The following is a 27,616-nucleotide window of genomic DNA, read 5'->3' as shown; positions in this document are numbered from 1 at the left end:
TTGGCAATAACTCAAAGATAGTACAAGTGATTATGCTTGTGTGAGCCATATTGGCAGCAGAGTATATCAGCGCAGGCCGGGAAGATGATCCTTATCACCGTAGTTCGGTCGGCCTTTGATACTAGCGCTAAGATGCCGGGACATTCGCAACCGAACGGCGCCGCCGGAGCTACAAATGACTCCAGCTCTGACATTTAGTTACACTCAACACCAAACTTTACCAACCATTGCGAATTCCTCTTTCATACCACTGATATGACAGACTCCACATTCACCAACAACTCATATTTCATGCTTCCCAAAGATTAGTTTGACCGCCACCGCCAACGCGACTGGTATCCAACGTGAGCGCGTCGTCGGGAACGACAACGTCAATTCTATGGCTTGCGCCCGCGAACACGTAACCATTCTTGTTTGCTCTGATACCAATGGAACAATATGAGATTGAGCTGTTCGGTAGCCTGTGATTAGTCAAGACGCTGCTTCGGACGGCATCGTAGATGAATAGCGCACGATTACCGAAGGGTTCTCCTGCCTAGTTTCTCGGAGACACCAGTATCGGGAAGATAAACCGTGTGTATGGAGTGCTGTATGTTTGGACACGATACATCGGCTCCGTTGTGCATGTGGTTACAAGTCAGTTCTTTATGCGCAGCATCGCTATTCCGAATTACCGGCTTGGAATTCGAAAGCAATTCATGGCACCCTGCTTCCAATGCTATCATTAGCGTAGATGATGTTCTGTATACATGGCAGTCGTACTTCTCCGACAATGAAAGTACGACGTGGCTGTGGCTTGTAACACGAGCATCTCGCGAAAGTATTCACGTTGTCGCGTTGGCGTCGCGCTCAAGTGCACAAGCTAGTGAAGCAGATGCCCAGGTTCTAGAACGATGAACACGGCCGATGACGTAGTGTCCCTTCCGCCCACCAAACTTCAACATCCCTCATCAATATACACATGACAACACCTTCTGACCTTGGACACCGAGCAGCTGTGCGCGCTTTCATCTCAAATCACCATGTTCTCGCCCTCAATATACACCGTCAGCATATTCCAGCTTGGACTCACCTCCGCCCTCAGCGCCTACGGCCTCTACCTCTCTTACCAAAACATAACCCGCCTACAGCAGTACGAAGAAAAGAGCGAAAAGGCTGCAGAATGGTCAAACACGGCTGCGCAAAGACTGCATAAGACCAGGTCAACACAGACCAGCGGCACCGTGACAGTATGCTTGAATCACCTTCGACCGCCCCCAGATAGTACTAACACGACAACTCAAGCTACTACTTAGTTTCCTTACATCCACCGCCCTCGTCATAATCCCCAGCCTTGCAACCACGAAATTACTCATCTGCGCTGGCGTTGCAAATGCTGCAGCTGCATATCTCTCCCGTGTACATATGGCAAACTTCTGGAACGACAAAAACCAGACCAAAATCCCGTTTGTCGAAAAATTCAATGAAGCGATACGAGGAAGCGAGCTCGTGGTACTGCTACTCGGTACGTTGAGTTTGGCATGGGCGGTTGCAGGAGGAGTATGGACGGGTATGGCTAATGGCGGATCGGGAATACTGGGTCTGGGCGTTTGGGGATTGGTTGTTGGTGGAAGAGGCATGTCTATTGCGCCGCAAATGGGATGGACGAGTAGTGCGTAGTATCAGAAGGTGAAGCAAATCGACGATTCATCGTAATTTCATTTGATCGTTTGGGTATCCAAAACATTACATCAAGATTTACTCATATGTTCCATCTCGCTCATCTCGCGAACTAGTCTTACGCTATCCGCTTCCCTGACCCAGTCTTCAATCCTTGCACCAACATCCCCGACGAGCTTCTCATACGTCTCGTTGATGAAGAAAAGTGAAGTATGAGCTGTTACCTCGTCCATGTTCTCCATGAACACTCGTATCCATGTAGGGTCTTTGTTTCCATCCGCATCTTTGGGTGGCAGCATGCAGAACTTCTTAAGCTTCTTGGGTTTGGCAGGCGCACTTTCCTCCGACCCAGTCTTCTTTCGGTGACTGTTTTGGCTGTCCATGGTAGAAAGGGTATATGAAGAATCAGTGCGGTCGTCTGGCGATTCTTGGCTCATGATTCCGCTACGAGAGAACTCGTAGTGACTATACGGGCCCTGATGACTGTGCTGAGCCGTCTCATCGCCTCCAAGTTCCATGGCGCCAACATCCTCCTCCAGTTCGATAATCGCAGGTGTTGGTGCAGGTGCAGACTCAGCTGTGTCTTCTAAGGGTATCTTTCCATCACGCAAGTCTGCATCTCTTTGTCTCTGTCGGGCCTCCTCCTCCCTTTGCTCTGCCTCTGCTTGTCTCTGTTCTCTTTCTTTTTGCCGCTGTCTGTCCTCTCTTGACATACTGTTTGCCTCCTCTTCCTTTTTCCGCTTGTCTTTCTCCTTCTCTTCCCTTGCCTTGTCCTGCTCTTCTTGCCTCTTTCTCTGCTCTTTTTCCCGTTCCTTCCTCTCTTTCGCTTTGTCCTTTTCCCATTTCTCCTCCATCTTAGTCCGTTCGTTTATGGTCTTGTTACGCATCTTCACAGCCTTCTGGTACACTTTGAGTGCCTGATCGTGCTCTTTCTCTGCCGCTTTGCGCTGAGTCTTGTCGGAGAATTGCATCAAATCCACGAATGGTGGCTCCTGTGGAATAGGCGGGATCTCTGGTAAGTTTGGTGCACCTGCGCTTTCATGGATTGGTCCTCCAAAGGCTTGAGGTCCAATTGGGCTAGTGGCTGTAAGTGGCTCTTCAGGGCTTACAGGTACAATGCCGTCCTCTCGATGCTCGTGGACTTGGATGGATAACTTGGGGCTGTCTTCGATGGGTTCAGGATGTACATGAGTCATCTCTGGTTCTGATGATGTGACTGATACACTTCTAGATGTCTCCTGGTACTCTGATCGAGGTTGTAATGGCTGCGATGGCTCGCTTGAGGCGCTTTTGTTGCTGTCCTGATACTGTAGTTGCTGGCTAGGAGACCGAGATGGAGATGGTGACTTTGGAGATTTCGGCTTCTTGGGTCTCCCAGTACTTGCAGTATAATAGTTGACGAAGCGTACACGAGGTACTGTACGAGCTTGGGGATTACCAGATCTCCTTTTGCTTTCGTCGTCTTCCTCTAGTGCGCGCACCTTCACATATCTGTCCTTCAATTCCTTGTAGTCGGCCATTGCACTGCCAAACTCGAAATGAGACTTGACAAGGCCCTTGGTAGCTTCCTTCAAACCGTCTTTGTAGTGCTTGGTGAGCCAATGTAGGCTGTTTTCCCAGCCTTTTCTATTCGCCAAGTGCACATCATTTGGGAAAGCCGGATTGTAATTAGGATCTGTCGGCTTGGGGTTGAAGATGGTGCTCATCCTGCTGGGCTTCTTTCCGACATCTGCATCCTGCACGATTGCGTCTTGCGGCTTTGGCGGTGCACTAAAAATGCTCCCTAGCCCGGCCTTGATGATTCCAGGGTGCATACCTAGGAACGGAACATCGAAATTCACGATACCAATGATGCGATGTCGAAACACCAATGCAATGTCGGCAGCGAGCAAGCCACCCATGGAATGACCGAGTAAGATAACGTCGGTCCACTGGTCTTCGTGTGGGGCTAGCCTGACAACTGTAAGTCACGAGCATATTTACAAGTAGGGCAACCGAACCATGACGAGAAATTGTCTCTTGCGATTTCGAGTGAGTCTCTAGACTTGTATCTAGGGTAGATCTTGGTATGAACTACATGAGATTCGGCAAGTGTGATGGTGACAAGATTATGGACGTGAGCTGGGAAGCTTCGGAAACTTGTTTCGTTGCCCATGAAGCCATGGATGAAAACCAGCATTAGGCGCCGTCGCCCTGAGTCGCCCTGGGTAAGATCAGGGACAAGCGACTGTGTTGAAGAAGAGCGCGGATCTTGCGAAGTTATGCCCATGACGGTGTATGGCGGAGGCGCGTCACTTGTCGAAGAGTCTCGTGGAGGAAGAGGTGGTGGGCGTTTTGACGCTGCCTGATTTTGGGGCGACGTCATTATTGAGCGTGGCTGTGTCTGTTACTGGATTGGCGACAAGCATGAGAACAGTCACAAATGCAATATAATCGTCGATGGCTTGAGAAATAGGAAAGTATTTGCACAGCTTGGTAGGACGTTCGGTCTGGAGGGGCAATTATGTGGGGTAAACGCGACAACTTACAGGATACGCAAGGCCGTATCGATACGGCAGACGTCGTATCCGCTCGCCACCCAACGTATTCACAATCACGTATGCACAGCAGGTAGACACGGCGATGTAATGTTTAGAAATCGGACCCAGCCTTGCGCAATTGACGTGATGCATTACAGCCAGAGCGGAAGCGTGCGCATCCCGATGCAGTGTTGGGACATGCGGCTGTCGCAGTTGAGCGCGTGGAATCTAATGAAGGCAGGCCCACAGTGTGTTTGAAACATGTGAAGACAAAGAGGTGAGAAGTAGCGACGGAATCGTGGTGGCTCTTCGCCGACGATTGTCTTGGCATGCAAACAATTCCTATGTTCGTGTTTCGAGGTTGCGCCCGTGTTAGGCTGGCCATGGGAACGTCTGTCTTAAGCTGCATGACTCGAGCATATAGCGGTTGATCGCCGAGACTGAGACTGAGACTGAGACTGAGGCAGTAAGGCCTCTTTTTAAGGTTTGTTATGGTCAATGACCCTATATGGCAAACAGTCACACCCGGATCACGACATCGGACAGGCATGGATGTGCTCGTTAGTTGTTGGGTGGCGTTGATGCGCTGTTTATTGGTGAGGCGGATTGGTCAGGGGGACGGGGAGTTTAGATGCTAACAATGGCGCGTTGGAGAGATGAAGCTCGTGATGTTGGTGGTGAAGTGTAAAGGCGACCCTGGCGAGCAATAGCACTACGAGAGCTTGGCAATACGCCAGAGAGAGCGACGGCAGATTGCAGCAAGCGACGGGCCCAAAGCGTGTAGCGCGACTCGAGGGTGCTTGTGCGACAATGGCAGGTGCGACAATAGAAAGGCGGCAACTAAGAATAACAGACTTCGCAGCGTGGGCCATGGACCTGCGTACCGGCGTTCCAGAATCCGGTACCTGAAAGTTGGCCCATGGTTGGCGTGGCGCCACTGCAGGTGCAAGCGGGACGGCTGGCTAGCAAGCCCTTCTTTACCATGGTACGCCAATTCTCCGACGTCGATACTGCCGAAGAACGAAGCAGCACGACGTTGTGGACGGCGCACACAAGTCGATGCGCTGAAGAGATTGCCGTTCGTCACCAGTCGTCATGTCGTGGACGTGTGCGTGTTGGCGAGGGCGTCCCATCGCATCGTGCACCGGTGGGTCCTGCTATTCCTGGACATATCATCTCGGTTGCGGGCCAATCAGTCCCACGGGGTCTGTGCCAACGGCCTACAGACCCCAAACGGTTTCTCGTCTCCTCAGCCTGTCTCGCTGCGCTGTAGCGTTCTGCTCCTTCTCTCCCACGACGATTCCGCTGCGACGTCGCCAATTCACGGACCCAGCGCTACTCCGGCCAAAGGGACCTCCAGGACCACAGCGACGCCCGCTACTCCCGCAGTCTTTGGAGCCGCCGTCGCGCGACATCGACACCACGTCTGGTCCCACTCCTACCCCGTTGCACCGCGCACACCACCCTCTCTCCGACACACGACGCTAGAAATTCCCTCCGCCGACTTCCCCATAACCAGCCCGCCCGCCCGCTCCAAACGCGCGACCATCGCGAAGCAAATGCTGGCCTATTGATCGCCTTCCGGTACGTATCCTCTGCCATTCACCCCTCGTGACATGTGAGTGCTGATCGTTGCCCGTCCAGACCAGCCCGCAGTCAGTCACCTGGCGTCCATTCTTTTCCACTCATTCACTCGCTGCCCACAAACAACTACAACTCCATTGACTGGACCCCTGCATTGGCTGAAGCCCATACGTCCGCTCATTTGCTCCTACCGTCTCTACAACACATGTTCCGTGAACCCGTCCAAGTCGCCACCGATACTCTGGAAGCATCACCACCACCACTACCACCACCCCCCACTTGGCCAGGCTTCCGTCTCTAGACCTTTATGGACCCCGTCGCCACGCCCACCAGGATATCCAGAGTCGATTCGCGCTTCCGTCACCGAGCGCAAATCGTCCCCCCACCCCAGGAACGTGCGCCAGAATCCGCACAGAAAGAGGAGGAATCAACCAAGGAGCATTTTGATCCCGAATCGAGAGCCAGAGACAGCATGAGCAGGGGTCATCGCTTCTTTCACCGCCGCGCAGCGCTAGGAAACACAAAGACAGTCGCCGTCGCCGTCGAAGTAGTTGCCACTGTTGATACCAACGGAAACCTCGTCGCTCAGGAGACTCTGGCGCCTGTCACACCTCCAGCCTCAAATGGACCCACAGCGCCAATCGCCGCAGCCGTTGCTGCAACTTCAGCAGGACCAAACCCCTCAGTAGCTCCTGCAGCCCAGCAGCCGCTTCCCTCCGCCCCTTTACCCGGTGTACCAGCAGTGCCAGCAGTACCTACAGTTGCACTCCCTGTGCTACCATCCGTTCCAGCTGTCCCACCATTCCCCAGTGACCTTGCTGTCCCAACCGTCCCTGCGTATCCATACTCTACAGGCATTCCCGTCGCCCAAGTCGCCGTCAGCTCCGACTTGGCCAGCGCATCCCCCATTCCAACAGGTGGCCCAGAAAGCACTGCGACTCCATCTCCGGCCCCAGATGCCGCACCGCTTTCAGACATTAGTTTCATCTTGAACTCGACTATACCCAGTAAGTTAGACGGCGATGTCAATACCATCTTATCTGACGTTCCATAGACACCGCTTCCTTGTTACCATCTTCCTCCCTCGCTTCTCTCGACAGCATTTCTGCATCAACGTCGACTGAACTCATTGCAAGTATAGCGGCAGTTCCAACTCGCTCGCCATCCGCACCCACATCTTTGTCAGCATCAGCATCAACATCACAATCCCGCATCTCATCTAGCAGAGCATCATCTGCTCAGACATCAGCAGAAACGTCTGTTGTTCGCAGCACGGATATCGTCTCTAATGCAGCTTCAACAACAGCATACTATGGAGGTGCCGGTGGGGATGCGTCTGGAACGGCGTTTGCCCCTGCTGCCACCACAGCAGCCACCTCTAATGCGGATGCTGACACCAGTCCTTCTCCACTCGAGACTCCGCAAGTAGTCGGAAGTGTCGTAGGCAGTCTTGCCGGCGCCGCGCTCATCCTTGCCATAATATTGCTGCTTCTGCGACGTCACAAGCGCAAACAGGGTGGTGCTCTACAACTTACTGGTGACGATCACACCGACAACAACCAGTCAATGAGACAAGCACCTACTACAAGCAGCACTTTGGTTCCTGTCGCCTTTTTGAACCGATTCTCCGCCATGTCGGGCAAGACAGCAGAAACCAACCTTAGTGGTGGCGAGCGGAGCTTCCAGAGGGTGTCGGGTCGCAAGCTCCCGTCCGCGTTCAGTGAAGGCATGACATCAGATCAGTTCTCTCAAGGCGGGACAATGTCTGGTTCTTCCTTCTACCAGGACGAACACGGTATCTATGGCGGCCCGGGCATCTCCAAAGAATTCGGCAAAGAGATTGGCGACAACTCGACAAGTCGAGAGTCGGGACAGATGAACATTCGGCCCAGCCCAGCCAGGACACCAGTCATACGGCATCCTGACGATGGCAACCCCTTCGCAGACCGCCACTATCTCAGCCCGCCACAATCTCCCAATCCAGATGTCCCACCTCGAGGCACTCTTGGTAGAAGTCTGCCCTCGGCAGATGGATCCAGGTCATCTCGGTTTACGGAGAACGTTTGAATGATTCCTTAGTCCTTTATTGCCTTCTTACTCTCGCTCAGCATTTTCTTTACCTCACGACACGCATGAACGTGCGTACTACTCATCTCGCATTGCATCTGCCATCTCGCATCTCTCGTCGGTCTTGTCTTGTATACCCCAGGACCCGCTCGACACGTTCCACAACTCACCACATACTGTCCTTAATTCGGCCGCACTCTGGCGGCCCAGAACTAATGTCTTGTCGGTTTCCTCTACTGTTGCTGTTGTTGTTGTTTTGTCTTTGTCATACCAGTTCCATTCCTCACGATACTGCCGGATCAGAGCGGTGCCTAGTTTCATACCCCCGGTTTGATTTGATGGAGAAGTCCTCAGGTCTCGACCGTTTGTTTATATCGGCTTTATGGTCCGTGTATATATTCTAAGCTGCGCTTCCTAGAGGCCAGCCTTGTGCATATGGTCGCCATGTTCGTCATGTATTTTGGGGGCGCGTAAAGGAATTGGGACTAGAAGTCTCGGTGGAGTTCATAATGGTCTCTGCCAATGCTCAAAAGTTCAGTCTTACAAAACTACAGACTACATTTGCACGCGCCACGATGAAATAGTGATGCGAGGTACTTTGCTTCTATTTTCAGCATACACGTAGTATTTGATTCGCACCAATCAAGTAGAGTCTGCCTGATGCATTTCCAGTCAGCATGGTTGATTGTTCGTCCCAGACCATTCAAGTGTTCTGCATCATCTTGGAGGACTGATGATAGGGTAGCTCGATTCTCTGATGTCAACGTTCTCGAGTGATTGGCCGCGCTCAGCCTCACCCGTGCTTGCCTGACCATAAGCACTGCCCCACGATCATCGGATGCACTTGCTAGTGTCACGTAAGGCTACCTCTACCGAAATGATTAAAGGCTCACGCTCTCCCATGTCATACCCAATCCTACTACTATCTCATCCTTTCGTACCTAGCTTCGTATCTGACTGTCCTCTTCTCATTAGGCAAACATCAACATCAATACCATCATCAGACAAACACCATCACTACCATGTCCTCCCTCGCCCCAGCACCCCAACCCATCGGCGTGTTCCCCCAGTTCCTTGCCGCAGGCCCAGAAACACTCGTACTCAAAGAAAAAGTCATCTCGCTCAGCGGCGACAGTTTCAGCATCAAGCTCGCGAATGGCACGCCAGTCCTCCAAGTCGAAGGAAAGGTCATGAGTCTGACTGGTCGTAAAAAGATGTTCGATATGCAAGGAAACCACCTGTGTAGTATCGTGAAGGAGCACTTCCATCTCCATTCCACATATGTAGTGGAGAGTGCGAAAGGGGATAAGATTATGGAGGTCAAGAGTAGTTTTAAACGTAAGTCTTGCCATCTAATCTGGACAGAGCGAGGAAAGAGAGGGAGAAGGATGATAGGAAGGGTATTGGTCATGGAGGTGGACGTAACTGACTGGTGCTAGTACTCGGATCCAAAGCGACAGCGACATTCACTTCCTCGAATGGGAAACAAGAAGTTCTCACCATGCGCGGCAACTTCTTCGATACTCGGGCTGATATTCTAGATGAAGCACAAGGCGGTACGTATCTCCCTTCTCACCCTCTCCTCGCCATTTGAACGACAAAAGTTGTCGTAGTAGGACAGGATGCTGAGTATGATTAGGTCTGATAGTCGCCCGTATCGACCGCAAGATTCTTAGCGGCAAAGACATATTCTTCGGCCAACAAACTTACGGTGTGCAAATAGCACCAGGAGTAGACATGGCTCTCATTGCTGCACTGTGCATCTGTCTTGATGAGAAGAACAACGAGGGCTAGAAGAACTCGCGAAGAAGGAAGAAAGTGCCGCTTGTCATGTCTTTGACGAACAAGGCGACTAAAGGGAGGAGTAAGACATGGATGGATGCAGCGACCAAAGGAAGGAGTGGGAGCTGGTTTGAGAGGGTAGAGGGCGTGGGTATGAGGAGAGGCACTTGGTGAGGAGATTGTTGTGTTGCTTAATTTATATACCCTTGGCGCTGAACGTATCATGACACTCTTCTGTCTGCTTTTTTTTCTCTACCTCCGGCTGGCGTTGATGCGCAGGAACCAGTGCTTAGTTGTTCAAGGACTAGATACAAATCACCAAATAAGGAGGAAAAGTGAAGTATATGATCTTTGTATTAAAGAGCGTCGTTCAATACTCGCTCGTCTCCATCCGGACGTCTATGCACAACACCTATGACCCAACCCAAGAAGAACATGACAAAAGGGAAATCTAGTTGCTGAAAGTACAATAGAAACGTGGCAAGAGGCACGGCCCGCAAGATATATGCTAGTAATGCAGTTTACCATGAAACAAAACGACGGAAGAAGGTAGCGAAATATGGGGAATGAATAAAAAGCTACGCATGGGAGATGACAAGAACGCCTGCTGATGAATGCTATGCTTTACGCCAGAAAACAGCAAACCTGTTCTTCGACAACAAAACTTTTTGACCTCGAAAGTATTATCGCAAGTTCACGTCTGCTTCCATTACTTCTCCCAAGCCTTCCGCGGAGGGGTATATATGCCACCTTGCTGGGTATATGGCTGAGGTGGGAGGAGCTGCTTCAAGGATATGGCGACAAAGTCATCGAAGACCATGTAGCTCAGGAACGGGCTGGATCGTATTATGGTCGGTCCAGCTACTATGTGCAATTACTTCGACCCGGCGAGCAATTCAGATCCTGGTACGTTGTGGCCAAAGTCCAAGATCAAGGTCCTACCATCCTGACTCGTAGCGACAACGCGTCTGTAATCGCTCTTGGCCGAGAGAATCCAGCTCGTGGTCCAATTCTTGTATACAGCGTATGTTTGTCCAGTCTCGTAATCGGAAACTTGTATACTCTGATCGTACGAACCAGAAACGATGCGACCGTTGAAAGCGTCGAGGAAAAGAGATCGTACAAGGCCGTCATGCTTGACCCGGCTGTGGACTAACTCGCCAGTGGAGGCATCGAACTTGTAAACGACGTGGTCGTTACCTCCAGCGAGAACGTACTTGGCATCATCAGAGAATTCAACAGCTGCGAGACCACGATCTTCGGACGGAAAATCTTTGATGGAAACACCCGTTTCAAGATTCCACAACTTGGCTACACCGTCGCCACTAGCAGAAACAAGAAAGTTGCCACGTAGCTGGACGGCATTGACAGGTCCTCGATGACCCTTGAGTGTGCGAACGCAGTTGCCTGTCTTACGGTCCCAGACCTTGATCATGGCGTCCTTGGAGCAGGAAATAATGTACTTGTCATCAAGGCAGACGTCTAGCACACCAGCCTCATGGCCACGGAGCCGGTACATGGGAACGTATTCTTCGCCAGTAATGTCCCAAACGATGCAGGTGTAGTCTGAAGATCCCGTCACCATGATTTCGCTGTCGTACTGTAAACACAAAATAGAGGCATCGTGGTAATCGGCGGGAACAGTGTATATTTCATTGCCAGTCTTGGTGCCATTGAGCGAGGCATGGCTGATGACGCGCTCAGGTCGCTCCTCCATAGGTGGCGGTGTATTGGCGGTTGGACGGTGGTTGGGACCGCCGTATACTCTGATGCACTTGTAGGTTTTTAGATCCCACACACGAATGGTTCGGTCACGCGAGCCGGTAATGGCCTTGTTCTCATCGAATTGGCAGCAGTAGACGCTGTCTGTGTGGCCGTTGAGGTAGATGGCAGCAGGTGTTCCGGCCTTCCATCGGCTGTCGATTGTGCTTCTCGCTCTGAACATCTGTTTCCAGTCTTGGGCAGGCGCTGGGTTGCCACCCGCCATTTTGCCAGTACCCAAGCCGCCCATCTGTATCGGCGCAGGGGAGACGTGCACTTCGGGTTCGTGTTTGCGCAGGAAAACGTTTCGCCATACGTGCGGCGACGATGCGTGTTCGTTCCAGCTGCGAGAGACGCGCTCGGCACGTACAAGGGACGCGGCATCGAGGTTTGAAAGCACAGTGGTAGCAAGCTCGGCAGGCAGACGCTGGAAAGGATCGACTGTAACACGATTAGTGTGGCTCCACTGAGGACTAACAAGCCAACTCACTCATCTTCTTTTCGGTAACACTATCGGCGCGGACAATGGGGGAAGCACATGTCATGTCCACACCGCTCTCGTTATCCTTGATGTCGTCATCACGCATCGAGGTGGTAATGAGGCCATTGAGGAAGCGGTGGGTGTGTTCTTGCTCGCGCCGTATTTGGTTCTGGCGGTCCTGGTTGGCGGCGGCAGCTGCTTGTCGGGCGGCGGCGCCGGGCCCGGATTGGCTGGGGTAGGAGATGGGCGGAGATGAGAAAAGAGCCTTGGTAACGTCTGTGGATGGCCCCGAAGCTGTGGGGCGACGGCGCATGCTACTCAGTCGCTTGAAGGGAGCGAAGGCCTTTGAGCTCGTGCTTTGTGGTTGCAGCTGGAAAGTGGGAATGCCAGAGTCTTGGTGTTGCAGGGGCATCCGTTGTTGTGGTTGCTGTGGTTCCATGGTAGACTTGTGGCTAGCGCTGGCAGAGGGTAGAGACTCGAATAAAGAATGTATGGAACCCCGACGACGCTGTGCGGGTGTTGCTGAAGACACGGACGACATGCGCCGGCGCGTCTTCTGGCGAGTAAAACTACCGGCTACTGCACCAAACGCGCGGGAGAAGGAGCTGGCCTGTGAATGCTGCGAGAGGCCGTCGGCGGCCATGGTGGCTTCATTGACGGCGTCCAACATGTTGGTGTCCTTGATGTCCTGCTGGTAGTGGGTAGGGAATGTCTGCGAGATGGTCCGCTTCATCGTGTGCGGCGGCGGAACGGCGGTGGTGTATGTGGTGTCGTCGTCAACGTCGGAAGAGGTCTTGGGTCGGTGCGACAGGACAGACTGCCTGCGATACATGCTCCCAGGGATGCTGACGGCTAAGCCCTGCGTGTTACAGTGAAGGGCACGGGGGGTCGACTAAGAGAGCGTGTGCGAAGCAAAGGGAAAGTGAAGGGTGGACGGCAGCGGAAAGCAGGTACGGAAAGGTCGAAAAGGCGAGGTTTATAGCATGAGGATTAGTACGTAGGAGAAAGGGAAAACAGAGCTTGTTAACAACGCCAGACGACGTGCCACACACTAGGCCAGGAGACTCAGCCGATCTCAAGCCGGTTCGAGTGCCTCCCGAACGTGGTCTGTTCACCAAAGCAACTCCAGACGGGACCCACCCCTTGCAAATTACGACTTATCTTATCATGCCAGCACTACACACACCGTCGACTTTTTGCTACGTACGAGAGTACCGCTCAACCACTTGCTGCTGCATCCGGCTTCTCCGCTGCCCTGCCACTATACTGTCTCCTGCGTCTCTTGTGCTACACCGCTCCCACGGTACGCCGTAGTCGCTGAGCGGTACACCATCTTGAATCGCGCTGAGCACACAACCCAGACCACGCGAAACGAGCCAAACCAACGCCCAAACACCATGCCATCAACCGCTCCACCCGCGCCAGCAATACCCAGCGTCTATCGCTTCGTCTTTTGCTGGCTCGAGCCCGTCTCCATCCTCACAGGCGCCATCTATGCACACTTCTTCCAGTCCACCTACCTGCACTTGACGCATGCAGCCAGCTCACCGGGCGTCTCGCTTCCCATCTCAACATCCATAGTCATGTCACAGTTAGCGAATTTGTACCTAGGACTTGCTTTTCTGGAAGCCTCGGTCTTGCGCGCCACTCCAGACATCAAAGTCTGGAAGACCTTCTTGGTCGGCTTACTTGTCGCCGACCTAGGACATTTGCTCACTGTCCTGCCCCTCGGAACCCCCATCTACTGGGCCTTTTGGCGGTGGAACGCCATTGATCTGGGGAACGTCCCGTTCGTTTATTTCCTAGCCGTGACGCGCATCTGCATGCTCCTTGGCGTTGGCTTCCAGAAGGAAGGTGTGAGATCAAGATCGAAGATGACATGAAGGTGCATTGACAAATCCCGTCTACCATGATACAAATGAAATCTTACTACATGCATCTGTTTTTTCTGGTAATCGAGTGAATTCGTTGTCATGCTTCGTGGCAAGCCTTCCAGTCATCGTCTCGAACATCGCAATCTCTAATCTCCACAAGTACGCCCATCACAAACAACCCAATTCCTGCCCGACATGGTTCGCCAATCCCAATTCATCCCTAGCTAGGCAGTCCAACCGAGCAAATCGCAGTCCTCTTTACCCCAGACCCACAACATAGACCCTGTCCATCACGTTGCGCATACCCATTCACCCGTCATCTCACCGACCGATGGGGCTCTCACCGCCCCCAAATCTCTTCAAAACCTTCACCACTCGGAACCATTCCGAGCCCCAAGCTGATCGCAACCTTGCAACCAGCAGCCATTGTCCACTGCAAATAGCAGCTTATCCGCGGTACCACCAACATGCATTACTTACGCCCTCTTTAACCACCATGAAAAAAGAAATCCCAAATTCCGCCTCGCAGTCTTTGTCCAACTTGCCCAGTCCAACAAAGCGCCGACACATCTCCATGCCATCCAGAGAATACCCATCGCGTGGCATGCCCGCAAAATGCACGCCATGCAGCATGCCGAGAATAGCAACTGCTCCTGCCTTCGCCACGCCTGCTCAGCCTCTTGCCCTGCATAACCGCCATCGCAAGCCAACACCAGGCAGGGCAATGGAAGCGGGAGTCCCGGAGGCGAGGTGCGCAAACGTCATAACGCCCTAGAATTTTTTTTCCTTTCTTCTTTCCCTTTCGCATCATACTCGGCCTTGTCCGCACATCTTTACCTGCATCATGTTGGGAGAGGCAAAAGAGGAAATAATTGTCGTTGGGAATCCGAATCTCACTCCATCTTTTCGCCGAAACACTAATGTTTAGTACCATGGATACAGGCGCTGCCAGCTGCAAATCCATGACACGCGCCTTGCATCATGTCATGTCAGAATTAAACGTTATTCTTTACGTTGCCGTATCCATGTTGGTACCATGGTTCGCACTGTGGAAAGGGGGTCTTCGCCGACTTGCCCATCTTGGCCTCGTCCGCTGGCCGTCATACATACCGGTGCCAGGTGTTCGGTGGCATCATGTCTAAAGCGAGATGTGCGGAGAAAGGGTGCAATAAGCCCCGCGTCCACGATGCAGACTCGCTCATCGTACCGTGGTACATGTGTATCCAGACGAGTCTCTGACAGCATATTTGTACAAGATCCATGGGAACGGCGCTTCTCTTAGCGTGGTGCATCACGTCACAACTCCCCGCATCGTCGGGAGATGAATAAGGACATCACTTTTGCAGAAAGCCTGGCTTTATATCACGATCAAACAGATAATGTGTATCGCGAAATTGACGACTAAATAGAATTCCAGATACTATTTTCCCTGCACCGCAAAAACCGGAAGTGACAGGAAGACGGGGTATAATATCCACAAACCATGCCAAATACAAGACCAAGTTACAAAATTCTCCTCAAATGCTGTATACACTCCCATTTTTCCCATTGCAGCATAGAAAGCGCCATGGGCCCACATCACCAACTAAGCTTTGCTCATACATATGTGATAGGCCGTAATCAATCCCGAACACCATGCAAGTACAGATAATATAAACCAAAAAAGCGAGTGAAATCGTAGTACATGGCAGGCACATGAACAAAGCCCGAAGGCAAAAGAATAATCGAAAGTAAATGCAAAATGAATGGAACAGGATTGAGAGAGGGCAGCGAGAACAAGGCTCAAAGCAGGGATGGATCGAGTGTCCCGCCCATGCTGTCCATGGTCTTCTCGAGCATATCGAGGTCCATCATAGTTCCAGGGCCATAGTCTGGAAAGAGCATCATGTCTTCGCTATCCATGGGAGGAAGAACAACTCCGAGATTCTGCAAGTCTTCTGAAAGTTGCAGGTCAATCGGAAGAGCGTCGCCCGTCATTGTCATTGCCCATGCGTCAGGCATATCGGCGTCTTTGAGATCGATGTTGATGAATAGGTTATCATTCTCCGAGATGTCGGACTGTCGTGTAGAAGGTGTATCCTTGTTGGATGATTCGGGTGTAGCCGATGGCGAAGCAGGTCGGGAACGGAGTGTCCAGGCGTGGTCTTCATCCTTGAGATCCATCACAGTGAAAGGTCCGTTCGCATCAAGAGCCGCGAAAGTGTCTTCGTACGAGTAGTCAAGAAGCGACATTGGCAACATTGGTTGTTGCGGCTTCTGCTCTTCTTCCTTAGGCACAGGCTCTGGAGCTGTCGCTTGTTGCTCCTTCGGTGCTGATTTGGGAATACTGGCTGGCGTGGGCTTACCGCGAGCACCTGAGCCAGGGGTAGCCACCTTCGTCATTGCCTGAGGTGTCTTGAGCAGGTTTGAAGATGGTGAGTCCTTGACGCCTGTTTGCGTTGGCACACGCGCCATCGCCGTAGCCGTCGCTTGTTGCCCGACTGGAGTGGCAGCACCGTGCGAAGCGCCAGGGGTCTGCCCCGGTTTGACGGGTTGTTGAGGTACTTGTGGAGCAGCTGGTACAGGCTTCGAGGCACGTTTTGCGGCATTCTGATCCACCTTGGCTTCGCCAGTTTTCTGGTCAATATCAAGATAATCGGCCATGGAGTCTAGAGCAAACTGCATCGGATTCTCAACCTTTGCATGTATCTGACTATGCGCTTCTAGTTCAGCTTGGGTGTCAAACCCTCGAACGGAGTACTCGCAACTCGCGTCGTTGCATCGGAAAGTCGGCCGCTGGGGTACGTTGGGCGGTGGTTGTCTCTTGAGCTCAGGTGAGTTACCTGTGCCTGAACCAATCCGAGGAGAAGCTCTGGCACCCGGGGTAGATGTCTCACTACCCGCGAGTTTTGCACGCTTCTTCTCAGGCAACACAAGATTCGTGACTGGCCTCGCGCCCTCGAAGTAGTGTGCTGCTCCGTGACCCGAATCAGCTCCGATGGCAAACGGTGGACGGTCGGTGGTAGGGGCGGAAGGAGCCTTCTGGCTGCGGTTTTGTTGTTCTACGATTTTCAGATTTGCGGCATTAAGTTGAGCGGGCGGGGCATTCGAACCACCCTGAGGTTGCGGCTGCGACGCAGCTGATTGCTGCTTAACCTTTTCCATGATCTTAGCGACAAACTTGAGAGTCGCGCCCATATGGTTCTTAAACTCTTCAATAGTCAGAGTGACTTGAGGGTGGAGCGTTCCGTCAGCTTGGTCGAACTGCTGATATAAAAGTACGCGAGATGCCATGATCTGACGAAGAACTTGCTCAGGCTCAGAGGAGTCGTATGAGGCATGGAAGATACGTAGAGCCTGGTCCACCTGCTTTAACCGATGGAGCTGTTCTTTCAATGATCGCTGCAGAGGTACTCGCATCTGTGGCGGAAGCTGCACAGGCTGTCTGGCGGGAATGTTCTTCTCGACTTCGTCCATCAGCTGCTTGAACTGTCGTGTCCTTGTTGGATCTGCCATTCGTTGCCGTAGTTCTTCGTGGTTGACCAAACCACCTCTTTGTTGCTGCATCTTGTTGTTCGATGGGTCCTGGGCCTTCAGCAACTGGGCCTTATACTGCGTCTGCTGAGCAGGGGTAAGCTTGGACACTTGCTCATGGGTAAGGTTGAATCCGGGCTGAGACTTTGAAGAAGCCATAGCAGCAGCTTGTGGCGTGGCATCATTGCCAGACTCTGTAGAGTCCTCGTTCGGTCGCTTCGTGCCTTTGTTTCCGGCGTTATTGGAAGGTTGCGACTGCATGGGCTGCGATTGTGGTTGCGGTCTGGCTGCTGCTTTTGGCTGAGGTGTTGCCTGTGTTGGGGGTTGCGCCGTCGGTGGGCGGTTGGGCTGATGCTGTTGAATAGGCATGTTGACTGGCGGCTGCGTTTGGTTACGTTGGGCTTGTTGGTTGAGCATTGCAGATTGCGCCTGCTGCTGCCTTTGTTGCTGTAGATTCTTCATCCTCAGTGAGATCATGAAACCTCGTAGTTGTTCGTCTGGTAGATTGGCTTGTGGCGAGCCTGCCATCCTTGCCCGAAACTGTTGCAAGTCCTGTGGGGTGACCTGAAGGGCGGCTATGTTCGGCATGTTCTGTTGCTGCTGGGGTGTCCTAATAGGGCCTTGGTTCGCATTGACTTGCACAGGTGGAGCGAGCCCATGGCCAGGCTGTGGTGTAGGATGGACACCCCCCACACCACCGGATTGTCTTACCATGTCCTGGAAGTGAAGAACTTGTAGCATGAGCAGCTTTTGACTGTCAACACCTGGTACCAGAGCGGGATTCTGGCTGGCCCATAGTTTCAGCTGCTGCCATGTTCTAACATCCTGGGGAAGGCTGTTTCGAATTGAATTGTTCAAAACATTCGGAGGGAACGGTTTTGGGTCAGTAGCATGTATGATACCAGGGTTGGCTCGTAACAAGTTGGAGGCAGCTTGCAAACGCTGTTGCTGAGATGGCATTGGGGGACGCTGTGCCCCCATAGGAGGCTGTGGCCCAGCTCCAGGTTGTGGCTGCCCAAGGTTCATGCCGGGGCGAACCATATTGGGCATGTTAGGACCGCCAAGCATTTGACCCGTCATGCCAGGCGGCAGCTGCTGCTGTTGGTTGAACGGCATATTCGGCTGGCCTGCGTTAGGTTGGCCTGGTGGAAAAGCGCCGTTTTGCATGCCATTACTGCGACGAAGGTTCATCATGTAACTTTGTAGTATCACACGGAACTGGGGCTCCGGAACCTTGAGCAGTTGCTGCTTTACGTTTGGGTCGAGGTCGGCTGGCATCATATTCATGCGAACCTGATCAGTCAGCGGTTGCTGGTTGGCCGCTTGGACGGCAGCAGCTCTTTGTTGGGCTTGACGCATAAGTTCGGACAAGTTGGGATCGGCTTGGCCAGGTTGAGGTGTCATGATAGGAACATGAGCTTGAGGGGGGCGCTGCTGTTGCGGTGTCCCGGGAGGTCCTGATTGTCCTGGTGGAGGCATCGGTCGGTTGAGCATAGGCATAGCAGGGCTAGCTTGTTGCGAACCTCCGGGGAGGTTCAGTCCTCCAATTTGACCTTGGAGCAGCTGGTTTTGTTGGTTGCGTGCTTGAGCTGCCTGTTGCTGCCGTTGTTGTTCCAACCGCGCCTGGGCCTGAGCCTGGGCCTGTGCATGCGCTTGCGCTTGTTGCGCTTGTTGCGCCTGCTGTTGGCGGTGAAAGGCTTCAGCAGCCTGACGCTGCTGAGCCATAGCATTCTGAGGTTGGTTTTGTTGCGAGTTTTGACCTGGGAAGCCACTCATCTGACCACTATTATTCGGGTTGTTACTTGCAGGTACCACCGTGGTGCCCTGGTCTTGGCTGCGCATAGCTTCCATCTGCCGATTTGCTATCTCCGTGAAATCGAACTCTTGGTTAGGCTGACGTTGACCCATATTCATCTGCTGGCTCTGCATCCGGTTCGGCTGAGCAGCTCCTTGCATGGCGCCGGCATTCTGAGCAGCTCCCTGCTGGTTGAGGGCGCCTCTTCGGTAGAGCATGTCAGCATGTTGTCGGAAGCGGAGGAAAAGAGGGTTAACGCCTTGGGCAAGCAACTGCTGTTTCTTGTCCTCAGGCCAGGCTCGAATATCAGCTTCAAACTTGAGCCGAACCTCCTCTTTACAGGTGTCCATCAACTTCTTTGCGAATTGGTTGATGATCATTTGGTCCTGACGATTCTGCTGCTGGTTCTGATTGGCCTGCATGTTCGGTTGCTGGTTATTCTGACCCGGTTGGGACATGTTGGCGGGGTTTGCACCATTTACACCCATCGAAGACTGTCCTTGCGTCATGGGAACGGGCGAAACCTGCATCGGTCGCTGGAGTTGGGCGTTCGGGAAGGCCGGGTTGAACTGTTGTGGGGTTCCCTGCCTGGCGCCTTGCTGACCCATCTGATTCATCATGTTCATCTGGGCGGGGTTCATGCCGTTCATACCGTTCATCGGGTTGTTCATATTGTTGGGTGCGCCGCCTTGCATGCGTTGCTGCAGCTGTTGCTGCCGCGCTGTCGTCATGACGATGAGCTTTTGTTTGATGTTGGAGACATATTGGTCCTTTGTTGACGAAGACATAAAGGTTTGCGTCTCGAACTGGAGGGCGGCGCGCATGGACTCGACTTCGGCGATCTCAGGCTTCAGCAGGCGGTACTGAGTGAAGAACTGAAGGGCCAGCTGACCGCGCTCCTCAGGCGGTGTGCCCTGCTGCCAGCCATTTGGAATCTTACCCTGCTGCTGCTGGACACGATAGTGCTGAATAAAGTGATGGAGTCCCGCAGCGGCCCGGTTTTGTTGCATGCCATTCTGTTGCATGTTGGGGTTGTTCATGATGGCGCGCGAACGATCGAAGGCGCGTTATGTCGCAAGCTGGCAGACGTGCGACGGGTATACGCAGCGGTGCAGTGCCGCGGAAGTGCAGTGAACAGCAGCACTCATGCAGGCCGAGGGTTTCAGTGATGTGGCGGGCGGCGGGTCGACTACGGCGTCGAGGCGTGGTGTTTGGTGTCGAGTAGATGACTTGGTGAGACCCAAGATGGGGCGGTGACGGTGATGGGGAGTGACGTTGGCGAAGATGCGAGCGACCAGAGAGAGAAGCGTGTCGAGTGTCGTGGAAGAGAGCCTGGGCCTGCGGCTCGGGAGGGAGGATGTGAGAAAAGGCAGGGCCACAGCTGCTCACCTGGAGTGAGGCTTAGGTGAGTGAAAGGCGGAGGCTCGAGAGGACGACGCCAGCTGCGGCTCGAGACTGATCGACAGTTGCGGACAGGGCGCAATGTTAGCGCAGCACCCGTGGACCTAAACGACGGCGCCTAAATTACGCAGCTGCAGCTTTCAAGACGACGTGTCCATGGGGACAAGATGCAGCTATCGAAGTGGTGATGTCGCTGGAACGGCAAAGAAGAAGAAGAAGAAGATGCAAATCCAGACGTGTTTGGGTGGGTGAGCGAGGAAGATTGCGAGAGCCGTCAGAAAGAGGGCGTGCGTCGCAGCCCAGGTGCAGCAATCGCGCCCGTCGCACCTACCTCGTCCAACTGCAGGGATCTATCCGCTAGCTGCAAGTGGTAGGCCCTCTAACGCTCCTGCCCCGGTCCGTCTGTGGTCATGCTCCAGAAGGCAGGAACAGCTGTCGAGGCAGACGCAGGACGATGTTTTGCTACGAGAGCTTGCTCGATATCGCATTCATCTATTCACACCACTGTCCCGGTCGGCGACGGCCCAAAAGGGCGCCTGTTGCGCCCCCCATCTCTCGACCAGGTATCACAGGTTCGTCGAATGAATGGCGCTAGCGCTTGGCTGGGACCCGCCAAATCTTCCGCAGTTCTGGTGGCAGGACGAACCATGTGCTCTTGTCGTCTTCCCTCCTCCCCGCCCTGCCGGCCTATGCGTCGCTCTCATCTTGCTATAGTTCACCGTCTTAACCTTTGCCAGGTGTTTGATCACTGTGGCAGCTCTACTATGCAGCGCCTGGTGTGCGTCTTGACGACTGCGGAGTTTCATCCCTACCGTCTGGTCGAGCCCTGTGGCTTTAAATGGCGCCATGCCGTCTATTCGATGAGCGAGGGTACGGCTGCTTTTTCCACTACCATCGCTCGCTAGCCACTTTAGTTGTCCTCTGCGCCAGGCGGTGATCAGGGCACCAACGCCTTCACTCAAATCATCTCGTCCAATATCCCTATCGAGGACAGATGGCACCCGACAGATACAAGACGCCTGTCGCCTTCATGGCAGCTCTGCCTGTACTCCGTTGCGCAGTCCCGTCATCTGCCATACACACAGATTTAGAAGAGTAGCCAAGTGCCCGTATGCCGTTATTACTACAAATCATCAAAGGGGACGCCCATCTGACGCCCCCAGTCCTCTACTTAACTTCAAGCCAGGTCGCTTGTGATCGGCCACCCGTTGCCCTAATGGATGGTGAGGGACTAGTCATCCACATCTCGCGCTAAGGCGCCGGACGCTATGCTATGGGTCCTCCACCCCGTTCCGAACCAACACGCCGCTGTCAAAGCAGTCACCTTGCCTCTCGAATCCGCCTCTCATCCCTGACGCTGCTTTTTCTTCACCTCTCCCCCATCGAGAGCAGCTCCTTCAGCCCCGTACCACAAAACATGCCATCTTCCCTAATACGACTCCCGCTTGCCACGCCGCTGCGCCTTGAGTCTCTGGGTTCGCGTCGATCCTTGGCGGCGACGCTTCCCTGCAGCCAGCGCCATGGATTGGGCATGATCGCCAGGGAACCTGTGAGTGAAGCCTGGTTCTCGGCCAATAGCACCCAGCGTTTGACACGTTTCTGCTTCCCCCCACCGCTGCTTCGTCTTGCATGGCCTTTGCAATTGAACATCGGACTTTTTTGCTTTAATGACCAAGAAACAAGTAGCATACAACGTGTCGCGTCGCGCCTCGTGACCCATATCACTCTGTCATTGGCCTGACGCGTCATGACAGTCTACCAATAGTTTCGTGATAGCTTGGTGAGACGACTTGTAACCACCACCATCGAAGCATCAGAATCTTCTGGATCGCCTTGAAACTTGAGCGCTGTCATATTTCGTCGTGTGTCTCTTCTGAGTGTTCTGTACATTTTCGACTACTGTGGGAATAAATTGTACAACAATCAAGGTAGATTCATCGCGGTCTGAGTTGAGGTTCATGACGCGAGATTTCGAGGCAGGAGCAGTTTCTACGACTAGTCCGTGCGCTGGCCCTGATCATCGATTATCGATCGCGACTGAACATCTAACTTTATTTTTTTCCCTTGTCCTATCAATCATGCGCGGCCATTACCGTGAGCTGATAGTGGTAGATGCAGCTATAGAATACTGCTGCTCAACTATGAGAACTGTAAGTGGAAAAGATGTACTGTACCCCTTCCTAGGTAAAACAATCCTGTATTAATTGCGTTTGTCTCTTCTATACTGAAGAGGGTTCTTGAATTGTTGATGCTCCGTTGCGACCGAACAGCTGTTTTCAAAACTCAATATGAACATTGAAGAAGACCGCCTGACCTTCCACAACACGAGAGCTTCACGTGGGATAAGCCGGCTGACGAAGCAGACGAGATGCATTAACCTAGTTATTAGCATATCAAACTTTATGTGATCATGCAACGGCAGTAAAGCCCTGGTGTTAGCTTTCTGCAGGTTCGTCAGATATCCCTTGCAGCCTCTAACACCCTAACTGATGGATTGTGTACATTCCTTTTTTTCATTCGCCTCAAGTGATACCAAATGAGCAAGCTGGATGCTAGGCATATATTTCGTGATGACCAGGACAACTGGTGTTCCAGGGTTTAACTGCTTGATACATTGGAGCTAGAACACAGATCATGGCATGGTGTCCTGCAGACCGTCGGACGTTATGGCTTATAAAGGCACGTGGACTAGGGCGTCTCAAGCCTACGGTTTCCATGTGTCGAGTGCGCAGCGTGGCAGTGCCCCGTGGGAAAATGTGAGCACGTGCAGCCGGATTTTCAACGTGAATAAGCAGCTCTCTTTGCGGCAGCACTAAACAATGGTGCGGGACACGCTACAATCACAGAGCACATGACATGCGAAGACGCATACGCGGGGTCGTTTGACGTAGTCTGATTTGGCTTGCTGTCGAGAGATCCACTCCATTTATGATACACTTGATCCCCAGCTAACGTCCACTCTATGCTTTCAAGACCTGTCGATACAAAGGAGATGTCGGGTCGCGAGGAGTGTTGGCTTATTTCTGGCCGAGAGCCGACGCGCGCTCATCTTCTAGCTTCTGGTAGAAAGCGTCACGGTGACGGACGGCGGGGACGTGGTAGCCTTGGAAAGTAAGAACGGGAACGAAAGCAATTTTGGCAGTGGGAAGCGCAGTCGCATCGCCAGTGGATGATTTACGTACCGTACCACCAGCCATAGCCGGTAGTGACGCCGAGACCTGCGATTGCTGTTAGCCAAGCTCCAAAGATGATGCGCGCACGTCTACAGAGCTCTCCAAGCCCCAAAAATACGGCACATGCACTGCCAGGTTTCTACGCACCCATGGCGACGGAGAGGTCGAGCACGATCTGTCGTCGGAGCATCTGCAATCCAGTCATTAGCATCCAGCCCACTACCGGCCAAAGCACTCAATGGCAGCACATACGCCGGTGATGGGTTTGACGGCCATTGTAAAAGTCGGTTTCGGGAGAGCGGAGAGTTTTGGGGCGCGGATGCGGGTTGCGGGAGCTGGTAGTCGTCGTCTGCGGCTATCTGAAGTTGTGGTGGTTCGACGGGGAGAAGTAACGGCGGCTGCTGCTGACGTAAGGCAGCCTTAGCGTCCCGCGCCTTGGAAGCTCCCGACTGAAAGACAACGGCAGGCAGTCAGGTGAAAGGAGACAACACCATCGAATACGAGACCACACGCGCCTTCACGTCTGCTCCCATTGTCAGGGCAGTACTCTGCAACCGATGCGCCCTCGCACTCCCGCCCGCGCTCTTACCTATCGATAAACTCGTCCTTGGAACCACCATCGCGTGCACATTGTCCAGCCACGCCTTCACCCATAGCCGGAATCGCGACAACGAGCAGCATATGCCAGGCATCATACTTTCTCCCAGCGCCAGCAGCGAGGGCGCCATCGCAGGCATGAAGAGAGCACATGATGCGGGAAACGCGCCGACATACGGAGAGCCACATCCCAAGAAGCGGCAAGTCGTTCGGGCGCTGCACCACACGCAGCCCATCCAGCACATCGCCGAACCCATCAGCGCAGAGCTCGATCCCTTTGGCGAGAGCAAAGACTTTTTCGATCAGCAATTGCGCCGCGCAATAGCGATACAATGCAAAGGCGTCGGCTTCGAGAGCGCGCGCCCGGACGCGTTGGAGGAGTTCCGGGCACTGGTCGATTCCTGTATGGCTTCACCTTGCGACAGAAACTGGCCATGAGAGCCTGCTACACTTTTCAGGACTGACTAGTCACAGACATGACCAACTTTCTAGCACAAGTACGGACGTCAATGATCAGCTCGCGGCGCACTGAAACCGTAGCCCACGACTGGATCTACGCCCTCACATCTGCCGGCCTACGCGGCTCGGCTTCCCTCGAACAACATATTGACACAGGTGAAGTTCCACCATCGGTACTGCAACCATACTTTGAACCTCCTGCGCCTCCAGAGGCTCCGCCGCCCGACACTGAGTCCTTGCTGGGTCCTGGTCTTTCCGGCAAGGCGGACAAAGAAACGCGCCGTTATATACCAAAGCATTTCCCCGGTTTCCCATCAAAACACACGTACACAGCAACGCCCGTCTTTACAAAACGCGAAAATGATCCGCGCAAGATCCGGGAGAAGGCGACTGAGGAGGGCATTCTTGCCGAACAGAGTCTTCGAAAACTCATGGCGGCACAGAAGGCGGGCGTCCAGAAACAGAACGTTGGCAAGCGCAAGCGCAGCAGGCGCATGAAGGAGAGCGACCAGTTGTGGCAAGCCGCCATGAAAGACCTGCTCGACGAAGAGAACCAGCGAGAGAAGGAGGAAGAGCGGCGGCAAGCCCAGACGGACGAGTACGACGATGACTGGGATATGCCCCAAGACGCTCCAATACGGCAGCTGACGACCGATCGGAACGTCAACCTTGAGGAAGGCGTACATGTCAACTACGACCGGAAATACTGGAGAAAGTCCGCAACCGGCGCTTCATAGTTCGTAACACCTGAAACACGGCGGCAACATGATTTTGAAAAAGTTGTTCTACTACTGCATTCTGATAGCGAGGCGTTTGGGTATCTGCATTTCGGCCCTAGGGGGCTTAGGCACGCTTCAGGCATTTAAGCGGCGTTGATATCTTATTTCTTTGTTAGAAGTTGTACTATAGTCTACTCACTCTACTATGCCAGAGCAGTCAGCGGTGACACATAGTGTGGCCGAGGCGAGCATAACATCTTTTCGTCATCAATCGATTGCATATCTTGACTGCATCTCTTCCTGATCAAATTGTTAGTAAGACTCTAGAGCTGAAATTGCGACCATGAAGACATGCACTTGTTGTGTAAACAGGCACTGCATGCGTGACGTTGCACGATGCCATTTCCACCCTGGCGACCTCATTTCACCCCTCAACCCCTTCACCTTCCTGCTTCGCCTTCCACCCTTCCCACGCGGTGGTCTCAATATTTAATCCTCCTGGACAGCTGGAATGTCATTAGCCATACATCCAACTCCATCAGACTGGCTTTTCGAGCTTGATCACGACGCCAAGACCTTGGGCATTCCACCTCACTCAGCACTTACCGTCTCAGCAAGTGAACTAACGGCTCACATAGTACGCCAGATGCAACCGCCTTCCCCTTCGGCTGCTCTACAAGACATTTGTACTGTACCAATTCCTTCAGCACACAATCGCCCAATTTGACTTTTGGATTCCGTGGCTTGCCGGACGGCAAAGTGTTGATTGACGCTTCCAACTCGGAGACGGGGATCGTTGAAATCGGCGGTGCCATTGCGCGAAGAAAGTTATATCAAGCGGTCTGACTGCGGTCTGACTAGAAGACAAAAGAGCGGGGTGGTTGTCTGAACGGAAAGAGGAAGATGAGTAGTGATGGAGCGAAGAGGCTTGGGGAGAAACTGCTGATGGAGGTGGATGTTGAGGATTTGAGCTCGGTATTTCGCATTAACACGACGACCCTAGAATTCAATGTATACTAACGTCGGCACAGGTCTTCAGATCTCTTCGAGAGTTTGTTATAAGCGAGGATAACGTGTATGTGTTGTTGTTTACAAAACTAGGCCAGATTTTTATCTTTCATTCTCATTGGTGGGATGAAGTACGAATCGATGCTGACTTTGAACAGTACCATTGGCACGAACACCACCCAAACATCACATTTCAATGTCCCGGAGATTGACCGTCTCATTTCTGGCTCAGATTCCCCGATCCTTGAAATCATTTCCTCACCACCAACGCAACACCCCTCTGGAGCCGGGAAAACATCACTTCTCTATTTCATGATTGCCCACGCCATACTCCCCCCAACTTTCCGCGCCGTCTCAGTAGGCGGCCAAGGGGTAGCCGTCGTTCTTTTCGACCCACTACATCACTTCAGCATCCTTCGATTAGCAGAAACAATGCTGTCACTCGTAAATTCGCAACTCCTTTCCACAGACCTGGAGATCAATGAACCCCTAAAAGTCGATGTCAAAATCATGGTCAAGACCGCACTCCAACATCTCCATGTCTTTTACCCTAAGTCCTGGCCTTCTCTGCTAGCCACTCTTGATTCCCTACCAGACTACCTGTTGAACCAGACGACTCCACACAAGAGTATGCACCGCCGTATCCAGTCCATTGTCTTGGAAGACATCGACGCTTTTATCTGGTCGATACGAAACACAAACACTTCTTCTGTCTCCATGTCGTCAAATACTTTGGCAGTGGCATCCACACAACTCATAATCCGCCTCACCAAGCTAATCAAACTACTCTCCTGTGGCGCGGTACTTACATCGCATTCTACTTCACAATCATCATACAGGCCTGCTTTACCTACGTCATGGCCTCAAGGTACGTCGGTCACGCGATTAGCAATCCGCCGTGTAGACGTACCCAAGTTTGCTCCAGCAATCAGTGTCGAAGAGGCTGAAAAAGAGAGACTGCAGCGTTGGGAGGTAGTTAGTCGGGGGCGGTTTGAGTGCTGGAAGGTAGGCGCAGGCGCAAGAGATGGCGAGGGTTTTGCTTTCAGGGTTGGGAAGGCAATCGAGGTGGAGAGAGGAGGTCGAGGGTGAATACGGGGGTATTTTTTAGTATGGAGGAGTCTGGCGTTTACGGAGTCTTGACATGATACCCATTGGCATACGTCTAGGAATGGCGATCATCAACATATGGTTGCTGATCAGAAGGCTGGCGAAAGTCGTGATGCA

General features: G+C 53.0%; 10 protein-coding genes across 10 annotated transcripts; 6 read left to right on the top strand and 4 right to left on the bottom strand.

Moving 5' to 3' along the window:
* Nucleotides 1-1,022: 1,022 nt before the first annotated feature.
* On the top strand, nt 1,023-1,659 carry AA0111_g4235 (hypothetical protein; the record flags this gene model as incomplete). Its single annotated transcript, XM_028650212.1, has 2 exons — nt 1,023-1,229; nt 1,285-1,659. 2 exons carry the CDS (start codon nt 1,023-1,025, stop codon nt 1,657-1,659), a joined length of 582 nt encoding a protein of 193 aa, XP_028508095.1.
* A 71-nt stretch (nt 1,660-1,730) lies between these two features.
* AA0111_g4234 (hypothetical protein) lies at nt 1,731-4,024 on the bottom strand (the record flags this gene model as incomplete). The annotated part of the gene is made up of 2 exons (XM_028650211.1): nt 1,731-3,612; nt 3,660-4,024. The coding sequence occupies 2 exons, from the start codon at nt 4,022-4,024 to the stop codon at nt 1,731-1,733; spliced, it is 2,247 nt and encodes a 748-aa protein (XP_028508096.1).
* Nucleotides 4,025-6,069: 2,045 nt separating this feature from the next.
* On the top strand, nt 6,070-7,829 carry AA0111_g4233 (hypothetical protein; the record flags this gene model as incomplete). The annotated part of the gene is made up of 2 exons (XM_028650210.1): nt 6,070-6,769; nt 6,817-7,829. The coding sequence occupies 2 exons, from the start codon at nt 6,070-6,072 to the stop codon at nt 7,827-7,829; spliced, it is 1,713 nt and encodes a 570-aa protein (XP_028508101.1).
* Nucleotides 7,830-8,851: 1,022 nt separating this feature from the next.
* On the top strand, nt 8,852-9,623 carry AA0111_g4232 (hypothetical protein; the record flags this gene model as incomplete). The annotated part of the gene is made up of 3 exons (XM_028650209.1): nt 8,852-9,167; nt 9,269-9,385; nt 9,469-9,623. The coding sequence occupies 3 exons, from the start codon at nt 8,852-8,854 to the stop codon at nt 9,621-9,623; spliced, it is 588 nt and encodes a 195-aa protein (XP_028508102.1).
* Nucleotides 9,624-10,485: 862 nt separating this feature from the next.
* Nucleotides 10,486-12,586, bottom strand: AA0111_g4231 (hypothetical protein; the record flags this gene model as incomplete). The annotated part of the gene is made up of 2 exons (XM_028650208.1): nt 10,486-11,813; nt 11,863-12,586. 2 exons carry the CDS (start codon nt 12,584-12,586, stop codon nt 10,486-10,488), a joined length of 2,052 nt encoding a protein of 683 aa, XP_028508099.1.
* Nucleotides 12,587-13,250: 664 nt separating this feature from the next.
* On the top strand, nt 13,251-13,736 carry AA0111_g4230 (hypothetical protein; the record flags this gene model as incomplete). Its single annotated transcript, XM_028650207.1, has 1 exon — nt 13,251-13,736. One exon carries the CDS (start codon nt 13,251-13,253, stop codon nt 13,734-13,736), a length of 486 nt encoding a protein of 161 aa, XP_028508100.1.
* A 1,773-nt stretch (nt 13,737-15,509) lies between these two features.
* On the bottom strand, nt 15,510-20,075 carry AA0111_g4229 (hypothetical protein; the record flags this gene model as incomplete). The annotated part of the gene is made up of 1 exon (XM_028650205.1): nt 15,510-20,075. One exon carries the CDS (start codon nt 20,073-20,075, stop codon nt 15,510-15,512), a length of 4,566 nt encoding a protein of 1,521 aa, XP_028507890.1.
* Nucleotides 20,076-23,453: 3,378 nt separating this feature from the next.
* Nucleotides 23,454-23,885, bottom strand: AA0111_g4228 (hypothetical protein; the record flags this gene model as incomplete). The annotated part of the gene is made up of 4 exons (XM_028650204.1): nt 23,454-23,539; nt 23,619-23,654; nt 23,757-23,799; nt 23,862-23,885. The coding sequence occupies 4 exons, from the start codon at nt 23,883-23,885 to the stop codon at nt 23,454-23,456; spliced, it is 189 nt and encodes a 62-aa protein (XP_028507889.1).
* Nucleotides 23,886-24,290: 405 nt separating this feature from the next.
* AA0111_g4227 (hypothetical protein) lies at nt 24,291-25,402 on the top strand (the record flags this gene model as incomplete). The annotated part of the gene is made up of 2 exons (XM_028650203.1): nt 24,291-24,609; nt 24,681-25,402. 2 exons carry the CDS (start codon nt 24,291-24,293, stop codon nt 25,400-25,402), a joined length of 1,041 nt encoding a protein of 346 aa, XP_028507882.1.
* Nucleotides 25,403-26,287: 885 nt separating this feature from the next.
* AA0111_g4226 (hypothetical protein) lies at nt 26,288-27,481 on the top strand (the record flags this gene model as incomplete). Its single annotated transcript, XM_028650202.1, has 3 exons — nt 26,288-26,359; nt 26,416-26,459; nt 26,551-27,481. The coding sequence occupies 3 exons, from the start codon at nt 26,288-26,290 to the stop codon at nt 27,479-27,481; spliced, it is 1,047 nt and encodes a 348-aa protein (XP_028507881.1).
* Between the last annotated feature and the right edge of the window lie 135 nt (nt 27,482-27,616).

The sequence above is a fragment of the Alternaria arborescens genome (genome assembly GCF_004154835.1).
Source record: "Alternaria arborescens strain FERA 675 chromosome Unknown contig_8, whole genome shotgun sequence".
Lineage (NCBI taxonomy): Eukaryota > Fungi > Ascomycota > Dothideomycetes > Pleosporales > Pleosporaceae > Alternaria > Alternaria arborescens.
This window is presented reverse-complemented; position numbering and strand designations above follow the sequence as displayed.